The 18,950-nt window shown below is 37.7% G+C and overlaps 1 protein-coding gene across 2 annotated transcripts in view; it reads left to right on the top strand.

Annotated features, from left to right (window-relative positions):
- The window catches only part of RMND5A (required for meiotic nuclear division 5 homolog A), a 63,469-nt gene that overhangs the window by 36,088 nt on the left and 8,431 nt on the right, over positions 1–18,950 (top strand). For both annotated transcript variants that reach the window (XR_010021661.1, XM_063078306.1), the window contains exons 3-7: positions 548–682; positions 2,168–2,268; positions 14,604–14,770; positions 15,580–15,745; positions 18,776–18,878. Coding sequence is in view for 1 of the 2 variants with exons in the window: in XM_063078306.1 (XP_062934376.1) it covers positions 548–682; positions 2,168–2,268; positions 14,604–14,770; positions 15,580–15,745; positions 18,776–18,878 (672 nt within the window). In the remaining variant the exon portion in view is untranslated. The remainder of the gene's footprint in view (positions 1–547; positions 683–2,167; positions 2,269–14,603; positions 14,771–15,579; positions 15,746–18,775; positions 18,879–18,950) is intronic.

Raw genomic sequence — 18,950 nt, forward strand, 5'->3', positions numbered from 1 at the left:
TGTGTATGCTGTTTAGAGTCAAACCCATGCATGCACAGCTCAAAGGCAAGCCCAAGAGTATATAAATCGCTCTTTTAACCACCTGGCCATCCACCGCAACCCTGACCTCAGTACTGTAGTTGTTGGGATGTGCCATGGATTATTTACCTAATCCTATGTTGATGGGCATATTTGTTTTCTCCCTTTTTTTTCCTCCCTATTACAGACAATGCTGTATTGAGTAAGCTGAAAATATTGCTACAATGTAATGCCTAGAAATCAGTTTATTCACTTGATTTTAGTTTATTCACAGAAATTATTATTAAATCTATATATATTTACAAAATGCTCTTTTGAAGTGTACTTATTTTACTCTTCCAGCAATAATCTGTGAGAGAGACAAGTTATAGCAAGGAGCAGTGGGAAAATTCCTTCCTGTGATACACTATTGATATTTTGGAATTAGGTATTTATTGGGAATATATCAGAGTGAAATGAAGACCATTCTCTGTGTTAGGTAGGGTGAGAATAATCTATTCATAATTCCTTTTCTTTTTTTTTCTTCCAGAATTTTGATTCTGACATTAGCAGTGTGGGAATAGATGGCTGCTGGCAGGCAGACAGCCAAAGGCTTCTCAATGAGGTGATGGTGGAGCACTTCTTCCGACAAGGAATGCTGGATGTAGCCGAGGAGCTCTGCCAGGTAACTGTGTGCCAGTTGGGAGGATATGAAAAAGGAACAAGGGAACTCCTTAGAGTCTGCATTATTTGCAGAGTAGAGTTTTGAATCTTTTGCTAGCTATAGTTAGAATTTTAAAATATTTCAGTTATCAGGGATGACCTCATTTTACTAGGAAATCTTTTTTTTTTTGGTAAAGTGGTGAAATTATTGTCCTAGAACTTGTTATCCAAATTGTTCTTTGCTTGTTCCTGGCCCAGAAGGTTGGCCTGGGTCATGAATCAAGGGGATCTGAAGGGATAGTACTTTCTCCATTTCCTCTTTTAATAGGGAAAGTTAGTATAGCAGAGAAGAGGAAAAGGACAAAAACATTAATGTTTGTTCTTCTCATCCAGCTCAGCTTAAAAAATTTTGTTTATTAAATGAATTTCAAACTAAAATATACTTCAGGTGAGCAGTGTTTGTCTTTTATTTCTATTAGACATGAGTTTAGGGATCTCAGAACAGTTTACTAATACTACATAGTCATAATAGTAGCAGCTGCCACGTATTGAATGTTTACCTCAAGCCAATCCCTGCCTTTATTTCTCACTGCAACCCCCTGAAGTAGAAGTTACTGTTTCCATTCTACAGATTAGAAGTCTGAGGACTGCAGAAGTAGATAACTTGTCCAAGGCCATGCAGGTTCTTTGTGAAGAAACTGGGAATCAGTCCCCAATTCATGTGTCTCCAAATTCTGTTCTAAACCACCATTTGCTATTGCATTTTCGGTTTTGAAAAATGAGGGACTGAAAGGATTAAATAATTTAAAGCCAGTCTATAAACCGAACCTCTAATCTAAGCCTTTTCTGTTTTAAACAATTCAGATAAATGATAACTTCGGTCTTTTCTTACCTTACAGGGATTTTGTGTGTGTGTGTGTGTGTGTGTGTGTGTGTGTGTCCCTATAAATTTCCTACAGTAAATTGTGTCATTAAGGGTTACATTTGTTTTCCATTAACAAAAACCCAGAATAACAACGGCTTAAACAAAAATGAAGTTTATTTTTCATGCACAGAAATAGGAGGTAGTAAGACTCTCACAGCATATATGGTAGTTCTGCTCCATGAATCTCTTAGGGACCTGTGCTCCTTGTGGCCCTGTTATTTCTAAGTGTCCCCTGTCCTCATGCTTCCAGGATAGCAGCCAAAGCTCCAGCCATACATTGTATCTTGGGAAGGGGCAAAGAGTGCTTGCTCATATTTCATTGCCCAGAACTTACATCTCGCAGAGCAGTACCCAGCTTTATTCAGTATTGCCATGTGCCCAGGTGAAATTTGTGGGTTCTACTACAATGGATAAGGGGGGAAGAATGGTACTAGCGGGCAGTCATTAGTGTCTGCCATAAAATGAATGTTAAAAGGAAATGATCTTTAATGGTTTGCCCCATGTTTTATGATTTATAATATGCTTTTCCCACTGTGTCTTTACCCTGATTATTGCTAACAAAAATTCTTTCTGTTTTTTCAGGAATCTGGTCTTTCAGTAGACCCAAGTCAGAAGGAACCATTTGTGGAGTTAAATCGAATATTAGAAGCATTAAAAGTCAGAGTTCTGAGACCGGCTCTGGAGTGAGTTACTGAGTTCATTTTCTTTTGAATGCTTTGAGAGAACTCTCTGTAAAACTTAATTAGAAAACACATTAGAGATTCTTAGATATCTATTTATCTGACCTGGGGTAGACTTCAGAGAAATCGAGAGAGAATTACTTTGTTTATTTTAGCCAGTGAATACGGGGGATGCGCAATATGAGAAAATGCTTAGAGTTTATTTCACTTATCAGTTCATCTAAACTCCCATGAGAGCAAAGGGTTTCCTGTATCCAGGCTATACCACCACTCTGTGTGGACTAGCCTTATAACTGAAGCACTATTGTTCAGGCAGTCCTAGTTTGATATTTGAGCTTCCATAATGTGCTGGGTTCTGTGCCAGCATTCTAAAAAGTTATTTCATTGGGTGTTGGAACTAAGTGGTATGCATGAAGAGAGCGAATATTGTTATAAAGGGGATCTGTTCTTAATTCCTTGGATTTTGAAGATTCACTGTGAATTTGTCATTCAAACGGATTATCTGAAATGACTGAGTAAGCTGTAATAAATATTGTCCTAGAGCAGTGTTGGCAAACTTTTTCATAAAGGGCCAAGTAATAAGTAGTTTATGCTTTTCAGGCCACATAGGATCTCTGTCACATATTCTTTTTTGTTTTATTTTACAACCCTTAAATATAAAACACCATTCTTGGCCATCTGCTGTACAAAACAGACAGCAAACTGTATTTGGCCTGTGCCATAGTTTGCTGACCACTGTCCTAAAATTTTTTAATGTGAGGATTACCAGGTTATTTGTAATAAATAACTTATAAAGTAAAGGGGAGAAAAACTTGATGATAGAAGCCATGATATTGTTGTGAGGTTATAGCCTCAGTATCCTGGTATTTTAAAACTGGAAAGATTTGAGATCAGTATTACCAGGAAAAAAAAAATAGGAAGATCTGTGTTGACTTTTATAAAATGCACATTTTTTTCTTACACTAACCTATTTAATTCTTCATAGTTTAGTTTCTGTTTATGATCATTTCTCAGTTCTTAGAAAATTTTGCGTAGTTGTAAAACCAGCCCAGATGAACAGGTACAGAGAGATTCCTGTGTAAATTTATTAATTATAAAATTTCTGTATAAATTAAAAATATGAGGTAGGTACTCTATATTTAAAGAAAGATCTCATTTAAATTGGACCACTTTGTAAGATTCATTACAAGTATTACCTTTGTGTATTTTGTTTTTAGTAGATTTTAGAGTGTGACACACCTGGGAGATAAATAAGTTCAACCAAGTGCCTGTAAAAACTCTTAACAAAATATGGCAACCACTCTTTCTGTAAAGGAGAGTGAGAGAGCCTAAATATAAAATGTAATGGGTTTCCCAGTTGTTTTATAGTGACTTGGAAATGATATTTGAGTTGTTATTCAAGGTAATTTATCCATTTGTTTCTTAGATTTTTCATGAAACTTTTATTAAGTGCTTACTGTGTACCGGTGACTGTGCTGAGTATTTGAACTGTCTCATCCCTCAAAGTTTTCTGTAGGATGTTTCTTGTTGATAACCATATGATGTATATCAGTTATTTCTGTAAATGTTTTCTATTATTTGTAGTCTCAGACAAAAGGAGGCATTTGTTCCATGCACTTGGTAGTAACAGTGGGAATTACTATACAACAAAAATGTTCTCATTTTACTTTTCTGTGAATATTGTCATGTAAAATATCAGCATGGGGGAATGTAGTGGTAATTAAAGTTAATTCTTCTTGAGTGCCTATTGTGTGCCTAGTATTGTCCTGAGCATTTTACGTTTCTTAACCTATTCAGTCCTCCTAATAACACTATGAGGTAAGTTACTCATTTTACAGAAAAAGAAGAATCAAGGCCTGGAAGATTCTCTGTGAAAAAAGGATGTGGAATCAAAAGATTATATGAGAAATACTTCATTTAATAGTCCCCTAACTTAACTTATTAAATGGTTAATAAGTAATCCTGCAGGAAAGAAACCCATTTAACTCATTTAACTTTGTATAACCTAGTGTTCCCTATGCATATTTGACCAAAGAACCCTTGTTCCAAATAGCACTTATCAAACCCCACAAAATTGGAGTTCTACAGAACATAAGTTTGGAAAATGATAATTTGCTAACTCAAACTTTTCTAATTCTTGCCTGTTACTGGTGGAAGCAGAACAAATATCTACTAAGTATCTTTTTTACGGGCTAGGTACAGAAAATTCATTTTTTCACGTTATAGCAAAAGTTGAAAGATATAGGACACCAGTTTGGGCAATTCCGGTTCAGATACAAGGGCGAAAATGTTTGCAGTTACGTAGCATCTTCTTTGTCCATGCTGGAAAGAAGCATCATGGAGCCACCCACAGGTAAGAGGAAGGTGAGGGACTGCAGTGGTTTCTGCAGGCAACCAAGGCAGTTGAGGAGGCAAAAAAATTGATGTGGATAGAGACCATGGAAGGCCTACGTGAGAAGGAAGCCTGGAGAATATTAGCTGTTTAGTTGCAGCAATGGACAGAAGGCTGGAAAGAGTGGTGATATTGCAGAGAGAAGTGGTAAACAACAGCTAATTATGTATACAGACCTTGTCAGGACCCTGCCTCCTTTGTTCGTGCCCTTTCTGAGTTCGTACAGATTTTTCCCCTCATCCAGATTGTTTTTCTCCTCACTCAGACTTTTTAATGTTTTTTTAATTCCTCTTGGCACCTAGAATAACGCATATATTTCATAGTAGGCATTCAGTAAATGATGGAAGAGTTTGAAGGAGAATTTAGAACAAATATGTCCTCCTCTTTCATGTGGCGGGTAGAAGGAAAGTAAAAAATAATTAGTATCAACAGAGAATAATAGTAACTTAATACAAAGAGATAGGGAAATATTAGGAAAATAGAAACTGTCCTTGTAGCTATACCAATTAATTGACATTTTGAAAGAAAGTGCTATTAGGGGAAGTCAGTTGGTTACCTTCCTTAAAGGTGTCTCAAAGAATATTACCTTAGTGGATTTTACTTTTAGCCTTGCAGACTCAGAAACCTTTTTAAAAAAAAAAAATTATTTTTTTTTATAACAGTAAGAGAGAACAGGCCTGGGCTTTTAAAAACTAAAAATCTGAATTGGTAAATTATATATACAGTTTGGATTATTAGAGGCTCTGAGACTAGCTCATGCCAGGCAGATCCATGTGGAAAGCACAGATTGATATGAACTTGCTGAGCATGGAGTTGGAACAAGAGGAGATTGTTCCAGAAAATGTTTAATGTTCTCAGGCTAAAAGACCTGATGCTATTATCTCCATAATGGAGATAGCCTTGCAAAGCTGTTGGGCAGTTCAGCGTTTGTTGGCTGACTCCTTTTCGCTAAATAGTCCTTGGATTGTCTTGGTCAGCCCTTTTTTAGGCTTCTATTACTAGCCAAACTCCTTTTTAAAAAATTTACATTGTTAAAACTTTATTTTATATGAAACCTCCATATTTGAATTTTGAGTCAGCATTAATTATCCCTATAGGTAATACATGGACAGGGAACGAAATCAAAAGGGACAACAAAATTAAAATGCGGTGAAAAAGAAATCTTCCCACCCTTGCCTCCTAGTCACTCAATTTCTCTTCATACAGGTAGTCACCATTAACCTTTTTCTTGTGCATCCTTCCAGAGATGTTCCATACATTTAAAAGCTTGTGTGTTATGTATATTACATTTTTAATACACAAATGGTTGCATAGTATAACAGTTTAGCATCTTGCTTTTTTCACTTGAAAAACTTTGAAATAAAGTTTTTTCTATATAAGAATATACAGAACTATCCCATTTTTTAGTGGCTGCTTAGTGTTCTGTTTTAGGGATTATACCCTAATCTTATTTAACCAGTTTCCATTGATAGATATTATGTAGTTTCCAGTCTTTGGCTTTATAAGTGGTGGAGCAGTGAAAATCAAATATCCATTGCACATTATTTTCTTTCTTTTTTTGGCGGTGGGGGGTAGGGGCCAGTCAACCAGTACAGGGATTGAACCTTTGACCCCTTAGTGTTATCAGCACCAGGTTCTAACCATCTGAGTTAACCAGCCAGCCCCTCACATTATTTTCCACTTGCTCAACTATGTCTGTCTATAGGGTACATTCCTAGAAGGTTGGGTCAAGGTGCATTTAATCAGATCCCCATACAGGCCAGCTGCCCCCCCCGCCCCCCCCCCCCCCAGAAGTGCATTTAAAATTTGGATTGTCCTTGCCAAATTTCTTTCTATTAAAGTTGCCCCCAAATATAGTCCTACCACAAATAGCAGGGGTTGTTTCACATCCTTGTTACCGCAGCTGATTTTCCTCCTCTCTGTGGTGTTTGTTTGTTTTCTCTAATCTTTGCAAGTCTCATGGGTGTGTGTGTGGTAGGGGAAGAAAGGCATCTCATATTTTCAGTTTGCATTCATCTCATGAGTGAGGTCGAGTCTCCTCTTCTCTAGATATGCTCATACCTTCATTTTGGCGGAGGTTTAGACTTCTGGCTTAGGCTAACAGGCTTTGACTCTAAGGGCAATCTTAAGACTGAAGGGATCACTACTGAGATATGTGACCACCTTATACCACAAAATGATTTCCAAGGGCCTGTGAGAGCATTTCGCCACTGCCTCTGGGAAACCTTGTAGCACTTTTTTTCCCAAAGACTTCATAGTTCTGTTTGCAAAAGCCTCAGTAGAATCTCATAAGGGAACAGAAAACAGCTGAATGGCTATAAAAAAGGAAAGAGAGAGGTCACAGAATTTTTCATAGAAGAGGAGAAAAAAATTATTTTCTTAGTTTAGAGCACAGAAAGGTTTTAGATTGGACAGGCCATAAACAGTATCAGACAGGCTGCTGAAATATGGGAGGACTCCATCTCCAAGGCTGGCAATTAGGTGAGGATAGGGGGAAAAAAAAAAAGAAATCAAACCACAGAGGAATGTGAGGTGAGGCTGCCATTGTGGTTTCTTGGTGGTATGTTCAATCAGTGGTCCAAAGGGTGAGAAAATGCTTGTTAGACTTAAGAGAAATTGTAGTATCAATGAATAAAATATAGTGTCTAAGCAGGAAATAGTTCTAGAAACTGAAACAGGAAGCAAGCAGAGTTGCCAGGTTGTGGATCCTTGACTATCACTGGAAATGAGGGTGACAGTGATTAAGCAGTTTCTGGTGTCTGTCTTGTTCTTAGTTGTGGCTTCCTGTAGGTGGGCATTCTTCCTGATTCAGGCACTTTTTGATAGCTTCATAGAACCACAGAGGAAACAAGGCTCTGATAGATGTGTCAGTGGAGAGGAGCAATCAAGGCTTGAACAAATCGAATTTTTTTTCCAGAGTTTGATTCTGCTCCCTCTTTCCTCCCTTCCTGTCTTAATTCTGAAAAGGCAGAACAGGAGAGAGTTGATTAATACATTTTTAATTCACTGTGCCTTTGCGCTAAGTCTGTTGGAGAAAGGGTACCTTTATTAAAGAGAAGCTAATTGAAAATGGGTAGAGGTGCCCAGTGGGAAGGATACAGAAAAGAAGATAACACAATGGAATAGAAAGGCCAGAAGAAAAAAAATATTTGGGTTGATAACGCTGTTTTCTGCAGTCTGTTTTTCATTTTTTTGCTGGTGAAAATTTATAGGAAGTCTCAAGATTTTAGATATTCCTCAGGAGAAGGAATGAATTTTGTCTGAACACATTCTCATCAAGGACTTGAGCAGTATTGGAAATGAGTAGGCAAGCCATGACTAGAGAAATTGAGAATCTTCTTAAAAAGAAAGGAAAAATTTTAAATAAACTGTCTCCAAGATTAAGTGTTTAAAAGCACAAAGAGCCAAACTAGCCAGGAGGCCAAACTAGCCAGGAGACTAAAGCAAAGTTATAGGGCTCTTAACTCTTTGGCCAAACTTCGATTTTTGCCATGTTTGCCATTCTCTGAATTTTTTTAAGTATTTGATTCATGTTACTGATAACATCCCATCAAGTCCATACCTGTGGAGTAAATAAATGTCATTCATTCATTCCCCTGAACTTCAGCTTTTATGCCCCCAAGAGTATGGCCCTAAGGGAGACTAGAAAAAGAAGGTGTTGGGCCGACCCCGTGGCGCACTCGGGAGAGTGCGGCGTTGGGAGCGCGGCAGTGCTCCCGCCGCGGGTTCGGATCCTATATAGGGATGGCTGGTTCGCTCGCTGGCTGAGCGTGGTGTGGCCGGTCACAAAAAGACAAAAAAAAAAAGAAAAAGAAGGTGTCTGTGAGTCTTTCAAAATGCTGTAAAAGGTTATAATGGAGTGTGCTGTGGTACTTGGCAAGAGGCTTTTTTCCCCTGCAGTGTTACCGGAAATAGATTCCCATCCAGATTGGCAAAATTGCAAGGAGAGAGAGATAAACAAACGAATGCTGTCAGTTAGGTTCCTAGGAGAGAATAGCTAACTATAAAGGTGAAGTCTTGTTTGAATTATTTTTGGAATATGATATGGGCATTCTAAATATGAAGCTAACAGTGTGCTGAGTCTTTTCAGAGGCCTGACAATTACGATAACTAATGCTACTGTTTCTGTTGGATAATTGTGTAGATGTGGGTTGCTTCTGACTTAGTCACCTAAGTAAGTAGTATTGTTTTGGAGTCTCTTTATGGAAGAGGCCCAAAAGTTCTCTTCATTAGGAGAATGCGGTGGCAGTGAACATAGATAATTGTGACACTGGTGACCTTATTGTCATTTTTTGGTCTGTAGTGTTTCAGTAAACAAGGAATAGTTTCAAAGGTGACCGTGCTCTTAATGATCCATGTTGGAGATTTGGAGCAGCAGAATTTTTTTTTTAATCATGGAAAAGTTAATAATTTAACTGAATTTTTAGTTAGCTTGCTGGTTGATACAGTGTTGGTTGTTTTTTGAGAAGTTAAAAATTGAAAGCTTTCTGCTGGAAATGCCATTATCCAGAATACAGCACCCCATTCAGTAATATCTCATTATCTAGTTTTTTGGCTTACTTCTCTGGTCATACGGCTTCTAGTGCTTTGTAGGCAGTGGGTTAAGTTTTTGGTGCCAGTTACAGTTTTGTGCTTTGTAGTTTCATATGCTTTGTAGTCTTTGGATTTGGTTATCAGATTAAGGTTGTGACTGTCTTCTTATTCCTGCTCAGTGAATCAAATACCTAAATATTCAACGAGAACTTCTAGCTAAGAAAACTTCAGAGTATTTTGAAGGCGATTAATACATACATACATGTAGTCATATTCCAAGTTGGTTGGTGCTGTAAAAATCAAAGTGGCTCTGAGTATTACATGGAAGTGCCCAAGTAACTCTTGTATTTAAATATAATTTTCATATTAAAAATATGATTTTGAGGAACTGTTTGTTCATACATTCAGTAAACATACATTGAGTAGCTTATTATTGGATGTCTATTTGTGCCAGTCTCTGTGCTCAATGCTTTAAGTAGCCCTCTCCTTTAATGCCCCAAACTCTTTGATGTGCCCCCATTTTATAGTAAGGAAATAGATTTTAGAGAATTATGTAACAGATTGCCCAAATTCACATTGCAGGAGGACCAGGTAGTGATAAAGTGCACCTGTTGGGAGAGTCAAATACTCCCTACTTTGAATGTATACATACGAGTGTCAAAATAGGTGAGCAAAACAGAGCCCTTAAGAGACCAGAAACTATGCTATCAAAAACATTGTGATATGAGCCATATGAGAGGATCAAATAAAGAATATCTTGAGTTCTGTGGATGGCGAGATTATTGGGAAAGTTGTAAAAAATGTAATTGAGCCTGAGCCTTGAATTTTTCAACCCTATTCTCAGTTACTCAATTTGTGTTTGATTATACTTTTGCAAAAATTAACTAGCACTTACATTGGTAGATAGTACCACAGCTTCTTCATGGAGGGAACAAGTCTTCCTGGGCTATCTTTAAATTGCCAGGACATGTCACTCGATGGCAATCGCCAATTGCTGGATTAAGTTATCTGAATATGTTTGCATGGTTTTTTTGGCCTGCACCTCTCTCCATCTCCATTTGATTCTCGGCCAGCCTGTTATTTTCCTCCTGTAACTCTTCAGGCCACATGAAAAATGCCTCTCATTTATCCTCTTGGCCAAGCACTACTTTTTTACCCTGTTGTGTGATTTCCCCCCCTGCCATAAACTTCTTGGTTTTCCAGCCCAGTCTGCCTCCTCTCCAAAAAGAAAGGGGGAAGGCCAAGGATCTTGGTGAGAAATAGAAAACTGATCTCGTTTTTTTTTTTTCCAGATTCTTTAGGGTTCGTGATAGTGGGCCATAGACACCCTGACTTTCTCAGTTCCTCAAACTTTACATCTTCATTTTTATCACTCTGGGCCTTCCTTGTCTTTATAAAATACTTCTTATCTCTGAGATACCTGTTTTTTTTCTCTCCTGTTTGTCTTCTGTAGTGAACCTGTGGGCAGCTAGCTCTCTTTGCACAGTTCCAATATGCACAAATTTTATTCACCACAATTTAGTTAAATAACACAAGGCCTCCAACAACATGGTTCAAATTTCAGTTACCGTGATATATTAGCTGTGAGTAATTGTATAAAGTACAAATTCTCTGCTAGCTCTTTAATCCCCAAATCACCACATAAATAACAGGTGCACAACGTGATCATGACCAGTCATGTTGCCTCTTTCCTGGTCTGTCAATGCTTGGTCACTGTGCATTGCTGCTCACTTCACCCTAAGACATCAAGTGTGTGGTGTCACCTCCTCATCTCCAATGATAAACCATGTGCCATGTTAGAAAAATGGATAATTGAAAAAAGGACGTGGTAACAAAGATGTATTGCTGGAAGTGAAATCAGATGTGATTAGAAAGATCGGAAACTGACAATAGCAAAATAAAGCTAGGACTAGAGCTGAGCCTATAGGAAATGATGGTACAACGCATGGCGAACAAGTCCTGTGCCTCGAAAAACCAAAGTGAAGTCACGTCAACATCTTTTCGTTTAAGATGTGCTAGAGCAGAAAGATGCTTATGGTGTAAATAGAGCATTTACTTCTACTTTGGATTGAATACTATTAAAAAAAAATCCCGATCAGTTTGGCTAACATTCAGGCCAACGTCTTAGTTGCCTCATTGAAATAAAATGTTAGTTAGAAAGATATTGAAGAAGAACATTACTGTCAGTAAAAGATGGTTTCATCGTTTAAGAAGTTGTCATGAATTGATTAATGTTAAACTATTGGGGAAAGCTGCTAGTGTAGATAAGAATGCTGCCGTGAAACTTGCACCCAGATAAAGAAAAGAGCAAACATTTTACTTAAAAAAAAGTTGTATTCAGATTCCAAAGATGAGTTAAGGCAGATGTTATGATAATTTTCAAGGAAGGAAACCCCATGAAGAACTTAGCAAAAGGAATGAGATTGTGATGTGGTCATAAAAGAGTTAAAGATAGATTAACTCTGTTACTAGGAGGCAGCTGCAGAGAATGACTTTAAATAAAACCTGTGCTTATCTGGCTAGTTAACTGTGGCCAAGAAATTGGGGCCAAGAAAAAACAATTGTGGGTTTCTGGGTACAGTCCTGGGAATGTGAGGGAGAGATCCTATCAGGCAAAGTTTTCACCTTAATGCTTAATTGTCTAGGGGGTAAAAATGAGACAAACCATCCTTAGTTTAGAAAATGACATTTTGCCAGGGAGAGAGAAGCTTAGAAATCCCTTGACTTGTGAGATTTAGTATTCAGAAATTAAGTGAAGGCAGTAAATTGTTTCAGAATAGGATGAAAAGGAGTAAGACTTTAAGAAATACGAAAGCTTGTATTCTGTGAATTTGGGTTTTGTGTTGTCCTCCCCTTCTTTCTTCCCAGTTCCTTTGTGTAATGGGTATTACTTTTCTGAACGTTTCTTGGGGGGGTGGGGGGGACAGGGAACGGGGAGAGGAGGAATTAAGCCATGCTGTTTTTTTCTGATTATTTTATAGCCTTGTTATAGCAAAATTTGAGAATGTGTGAAAATATATTTTAGTAAAGCAGAAATTATGTTGTCTAAATAAATACCTCTCCAAGTTAAATGGAGGATAGGTATTCATAGCTTGAAAAGCTTGAATTCATAATTCACAGCTTGAATTACTTTTAGGAAAAGTAGTTTGTAATTACTCTATTGGCCCTTTTGTGAAAAAAGGAAGTTAAGAAATTTTGTACTTTTACATTAGCTTAAAAGTTATTCCCTTTGTAGGTATGAAGGTAACATAGGTTCATTATAGAAAACTTGAAACATATAGGACAGCATAAACTCTTCCAGAAATCACTGTAATGTGGACTGCTGTTCAGCTGGTATTCATTGGTCTGTCTTCCTGGTAGTGTCAGCCCCCTGGTGCTGGTCTACATTGGTGCCCTGGTCTGATTAGTCACAGCCCATGCTGTAGCAGTTGCTAAATAATGCTTGAAATCCAACTTTCCTGGAGTCGTTACTGTTAAAAATTCTGGAGACTAAAAGTTATTTTATTTATATGTATAAATAAATAAATGTGACACACACACATACACATACACATATCACATTTTCCCCCCTTTAACACTGTATCATGAACACTTTCCTATGAAAGCGAGATAGATTGGTTTTCTTTTGTGAATTGCATACTTTTGGACTTCATCTTTTTTCTATTGGCTTTCATCTTTTATTAAAATTTGTAGTTACTCTTTTTAGAAACTCCCTTCTTTGAGTTTACAAACTCTTGCATGCGTACCTCATATCAGAAATAGAAAAAAAAAAAGCTTACTGCCTCTCTTTACTTTTAGCAAGAAACACACTCATGCTTTTTTGAGTGAGGAGGTAGAATAAACTTTTGGTAAGTGACCTGATTTAAATGTACTCCTTGGAACTGGGAGCCCATAAGGTGCCCGGAAGACTAGACTCTGCAAAAAAAAAAGCACAGTACTGTGGGTACTGTTGGTTGGTGGTGGCCATTCACAAAAGATAGCTTCCAGGAGAACCTCGTTGGTGTCTGTAGGTTTGCCAGATGTGATGTTGCGACTGCATTCATCTTAGTGCCAGGCAAAGATCCAAGGCTTACTTAAATTTAAGTAAATATTTTCAAGATCCAGATGATTAATATTTTTAAAAATTACTATGAGGTCAGAGAAGCTTCATGATTTGGCTCTAATATGTGGCTGCATCAGCAGGTTAATTGGAATGTTTGTATGCATGTGCAGCCCTTTTTGGGAAGGGTAGGATCCAGTAAAAGTTCAGCTCTATGAAATCAGTCCCAAATAACTGATTCATTATGAATAACTTGAAACATTTTACTCTTGTAGTTTGTGGAATTAACTCAGATTTTATATTCAAACACTGTTCAGATTCTGGCAGTCTTTGGTTAATTGGGTTAAGTGGGGAATATTTATCAAATGATGAAATTAAAGAATATGATACCAACATCATCTGTATTATATGTTTAGAGAAATAAAGTAATGCTTCCTTATCACTTCATTGCAAAATTTGATGTTAACAGCTGGCTGGTATCCTTTTCTGCTTTAGTGCTCACTTGACCTGGTAGTCCTAGCTTAGATGGGTTATTCCAGCTGTTTGTACTATAGAGGTTTGAGTCACTATATTTTGGATCATTCAGAACTGAGTATTGTTCTTTCCCTCATTAGCCACTATGTTTATACAAATACTTTTGACATAGTGAGATAAACCATATGATATTTGTGTACTTATCTTCCTGATTAGACTAAAAGTACCTTGAGGGGAAATACCTGTGTTTACAGTTTTTAATCCCAAAGTAAGTAGCACAAAACCTTGCAGCTAATGAAAGTTTAAAAATAATGATTCCCCATCAGAAACTTTGATTTATGTATAAACGGGCCAGTTTGACAGGAAAAGAACAGTGGATCTAGGCAATCTAGTCATGAATCTCATGGCTGACACCTGCTTCAAAGAGTGGGTCTTGTACAAGTCCATATGCATCATGTGACACATTAAAGTAGTTTTTGACTTGATGTAGAACCTTACTAAATATGTAATTATCATCTAACTTAATATTTTTTCTTTCTTTCAGTGGCTGAGGGGCCTCTAGTTGTAGCCGGTATTATGTTCACTTTCTTTACAAGTCTCTGCCTAGGGATTGATGTTACCACAGACTTCCACAAGATGGCAGACCAAACCTCTTTTTCACGTTACTAGGTTTCAAACAATTTTTTTTTTTTTTTTGTCGTTCTTTCGTGACCGGCACTCAGCCAGTGAGTGCACTGGTCATTCCTATGTAGGATCCGAACCCGCGGTGGGAGCGTCGCCGCGCTCCCAGCGCAGCACGCTACCGAGTGCGCCACAGGCTCAGCCCGGTTTCAAACAATTTTTAACACACCTTACTTGTGCTCTTGATTACTGTTAAAATCTTTATTGCTTTTTCTTTAGGTGGGCAGTATCAAACCGAGAAATGCTTATAGCCCAAAACAGCTCCTTGGAATTTAAGCTACACAGACTCTATTTTATTAGCTTGTTAATGGGTGGAACTACAAATCAGCGAGAGGCATTACAATATGCTAAAAATTTTCAGCCATTTGCCCTAAATCATCAAAAAGGTGAGTCTGGAGTCATATGTTTTGATTTTTTGATTTTCTTCTTCTTCTTATTTTTTTTTGGTGGCTGGCTGGTATGGGGATCCGAATCCTTGACCGTGGTGTTACAAGGCAGTAGTAAGTACTCTAACCAACTGAGCTAACAGGCCAGCCCTGGAGTCAAAAGTTTTTAATGTTTTGAACAGGGCTATAGCCACCACTGGGATTTAACAATTGTTTAATAAAGTAAAACAATTGTTGATGATAATCTCATACAGAAAAGGCTCTGGCTTTAGGAAAAAAATGAAACATTAAAGCCTCTTAAATGAAAAGTCAGAATGAGGCATTGCAGATGTGGGGATTCCATATTAAACCAAGGATACATGAGAAAGAGCAAGGTGTGCACTTGCTATCCCCTGATGCTGCTGCTGTTGCCTTGACAAAGAGTCTGGGGGGGGGCAGCCATAAACCCATGTGTACTGGCTGGTTCAGCAGCCAAAGGCATGTGATAACCCTATTTATGACATCATTACTCCTATAGATAATGGTAATTATATTACGCTGCATATAAGAATAAAAAAATTGTAAGTTCAGTATTTTCAGTGCTTTCTTTTTCTTCCCTTTTCTTTTCTTGCTGTTTCTTATTTTAAAGTGAGAGAAGAAACCAAGATTTTCAGGACCAGAATTTTAAGAGACATTGTCAACACATTATTTTAGACTGTGTCAGTTAGTGTGAGGGTTTTTCTTGCCTTTCTTGGCCTATTAGCTGCAAGCAAACTCTGTTGTGGGTGTGGTTATTCACACCTCCAAATTGCTGATGCTTTTTTGTTTAGACATTCAGGTTTTGATGGGAAGCCTTGTGTACCTGAGACAAGGAATTGAGAACTCACCATATGTTCACCTGCTTGATGCAAACCAGTGGGCTGATATCTGTGACATCTTTACACGGGATGCCTGTGCCCTCCTGGGGCTCTCTGTGGAGTCTCCACTCAGTGTCAGGTATGGAAATTACCCTCCCTGTTATTGAAATATACCATGCACTGGTCAGCTCCTCTTAACTTGTCTAGTTCTTGATGTTTAAAGCCAAGAGAACTTTGGTCTTTCTGAAGAAGAGTACAGTTGGTATTTCAAGAGATCGTCACAATTGGCAGTGACACAGTTTTAGGGCAGCAGTTCTCAGAGTGTGGTCTGTGAACTTCAGGGGGTCCTGAGAGCCTTTTCCACTGTTACATTTATGCAGATGATGCAAAAATAAGGGTAGGTTAAAGTGTTAGAGCCGTAGCACAAGTCGAGAGTGGTACCAAACTCCACATGTACTCACTGGATTCCTCACTACTACACACTTGCCATTTAAAAAACGCTCGTTTTACTAAATGTTTTTGATGAAACATTAAAAATTATTAGATTTTTCTATCCAGCAGCCTGTGGAAAGAAAGGAAAAAATTTTTTAAATTTATTAGTTTCATTAATTCCTGACTTTTGAGTACACATCTTTTAAATATTCCTTGTGACAAAATAGGAAATTCACATAAAGCACTTAAGTTTCATGCCAAAGTATGATTGTCTCAGGAAAAAGCACCTGTATGTTGTTTGAGTTATGAGCTTAAACTAGTCACATTTTTCATGAAACACAGTTTTTACTTGAAAGAATCACTAACACATAAACTACTGTTATTCACACTCAGGTTTTTGGCAGTCATTTTTTAAATGAACGAAGTAAACCTGTTACGTCAAGGAAAGCAACTGACAAGGAAAGCAACTGACGTTATCTCTTATCTCTTGCCGTGATAAGATTCAAGGTTTTAAGCTAAAATTGAAATTTTAGAAAACTGATATCCTCCACTTTGAGCTTGTCAGCTTCCTAATACTTAAGGCTATTCTGATTAGGTTGGTGGTGATATAACCAATTTTATTCTTTTTTTAAATTTTGTATACTGGAAAAAACATTTGCAACGTCTTAATTCAGTGCGATCTTACAAAATTATATATGGGTACTAGAGTCATTCTAAGTGTAAGACAGACCAATGGATTGTAATGTAGTAGGATACAGAAAATTCGGCGGTGCAGTTTTATATTTCATTTTGTGACTAACCTTTAGGAAGCTACCACTTGTTGAATTTTGGTGTGGTATCAAAGAATATCCACAATTACCTGAAAAGTCCATTAAAGTGCTATATGTCTGTGTAGGGCTAGATTTTTTTTCATTTACTTCAACCAGAAGAACAAATCACAACCAACGAATGCAGAGGAAGCTGTAAGAATCCAGCTGTCTTCTTTTGAGCTAGATATTGAGAGATTTGTAAAAATGTAAAACAGTTCAACTCTTCTCACAATTGTGTTATCATTTTGGGAAATATAGTTATTTTTTATAAAAATGTTATTTATGATAACATAGCATGTGTACTATTTTTAAATGAAATAGTATATTTAAAATTTCTGTTTTAATTTCTGATTAAATTACATTAAGTAATGATAGATATAACCCACAAAAAGGAACGTTCTGTGACATCCTTAATATTTAAGCGTGTAAAGGGGTCCTGAAACCAAAAAGTTTAAGAATCTGTTTTAAGAAAATAATTTTTTTCATTTTATTCCCCAATTGTTTTTAATCCCTGCTATGTGCCAGGCACTGTGTGGGATACAACCATGAATAAGATATGGTCTGCGTTCCACAGAGTGTTCCATCCTAGCGTTGGAGACAGATGCGTGCAAGTGCAAGGTGCTGTTGCTGTCAGGTTCTCTGGGGAACAGACATGCAGGAAATTTATTGAGATCAGCACCTGTGGGGGGAATTAAAGCATCAGGATTGGGCAGAGAGAAAAGTTGGACTTGATGCAGTTGAAACAAAGTCCTCCCCCGATCCCTGAGGTGCTCTGGGGCTGTGATGGGCCTACAACGTTGTCCCAAGTTGGGGCAGTGGGGCCGGGGCTTTTGTATCCTGACATGGAGCAGTCACTGGATGTGACTCTGGTCAGATGGCTGTCTTCAACTGAGGACAGTCTTGAAAAAGGAGTCAGCTGACAGTTGGCTTGCCAACACTTCCAGATCTGAGAAATGATCTGCCTTGGACAGAGGCGATCCTGGTGTAGCAGGAACCATCCAAGAAAATGTTTCAGGGGCAAGAATGTTAATGATGACTGATAAGCAGGGCCCTTTAAATCTGGTTGTTTTGTAAAACATAGGAACTTTTTTTTTTGCACTAACGTCAGATTGTTATAAAATTCTCTGCAACCTTATTCTCAGTTCCTGTACTTTTTTCATTTGGGCCAAAAATGGTGTATGAACCAGCAACAGTCAGCAGACCACATTTTGTGTATCATTGCGCTAGTAAGTGTATTTTGTAAGGAAAGTAAACTTAAGTATGCTAGTCTATAGTCAGTAAAGGTAGAGAACAGGAAAGGGTGTTAGGTTTGTGCAATGTTGAGTGAAGAATCCTATGCAAAAACATCTTTCCCTTTCAGACTCAAATGCTAAAACACCATATTTCTAAGAGCAGTAGTTCTTAATTCCTGTTCTTTCTTTTTCCTTTATGTAAATTAACATATTTCATACCTCTTTTAATGGTGAGTCCTCCCTTTCAACACTGGATGCCAAAGCCTCTTCCTTTTTTAATGTATAGAACTGTTTATTTTTCTAATTATTGAGGAATTATGCACCCTACCAGATGATAGTTTTAGTTAATTTCTTTTTAAAGTTTTTTTTTTATTGCATTTTCCCCATATTGGTAAGGTTTATTTAGTAAATGTAGTGTTTTGTATTTTATTGTTTTAAAATGGGGATTGTTTTTCAATTACTGTGGGAAATAAATACCAGTGTACCCGGCGAGTGGGAGAGGAAGGCAAGTTATTTTTCTTCTAGTAGAAATGGAAGTTTGCTTTTAGCAGAGTTTGCTCTTAGCAGAGCAGAAGGCTCTGTGTCCTGTCCTGTAGCTGGAGTCTGTGACACACGAAGGCTGGAAGACTTGACATCTCGTTGGACCAAGCAACCTGATAGATGGCCTGTCACTGAGTTCCTCTTCTGCTCTCCCAGTTTCTCGGCAGGTTGTGTGGCCCTGCCAGCTTTAATTAACATCAAAGCTGTGATTGAACAGAGGCAGTGCACTGGAGTTTGGAACCAGAAAGATGAATTACCCGTGAGTTCCACTTTCTATTGGTTGTTTACTTTTCTAGCCATTAGAAGATTGTGGATGTTAAGGGTTTAAAAT

This window comes from Cynocephalus volans, chromosome 14 (genome assembly GCF_027409185.1).
Source record: "Cynocephalus volans isolate mCynVol1 chromosome 14, mCynVol1.pri, whole genome shotgun sequence".
NCBI classification, from domain to species: domain Eukaryota; kingdom Metazoa; phylum Chordata; class Mammalia; order Dermoptera; family Cynocephalidae; genus Cynocephalus; species Cynocephalus volans.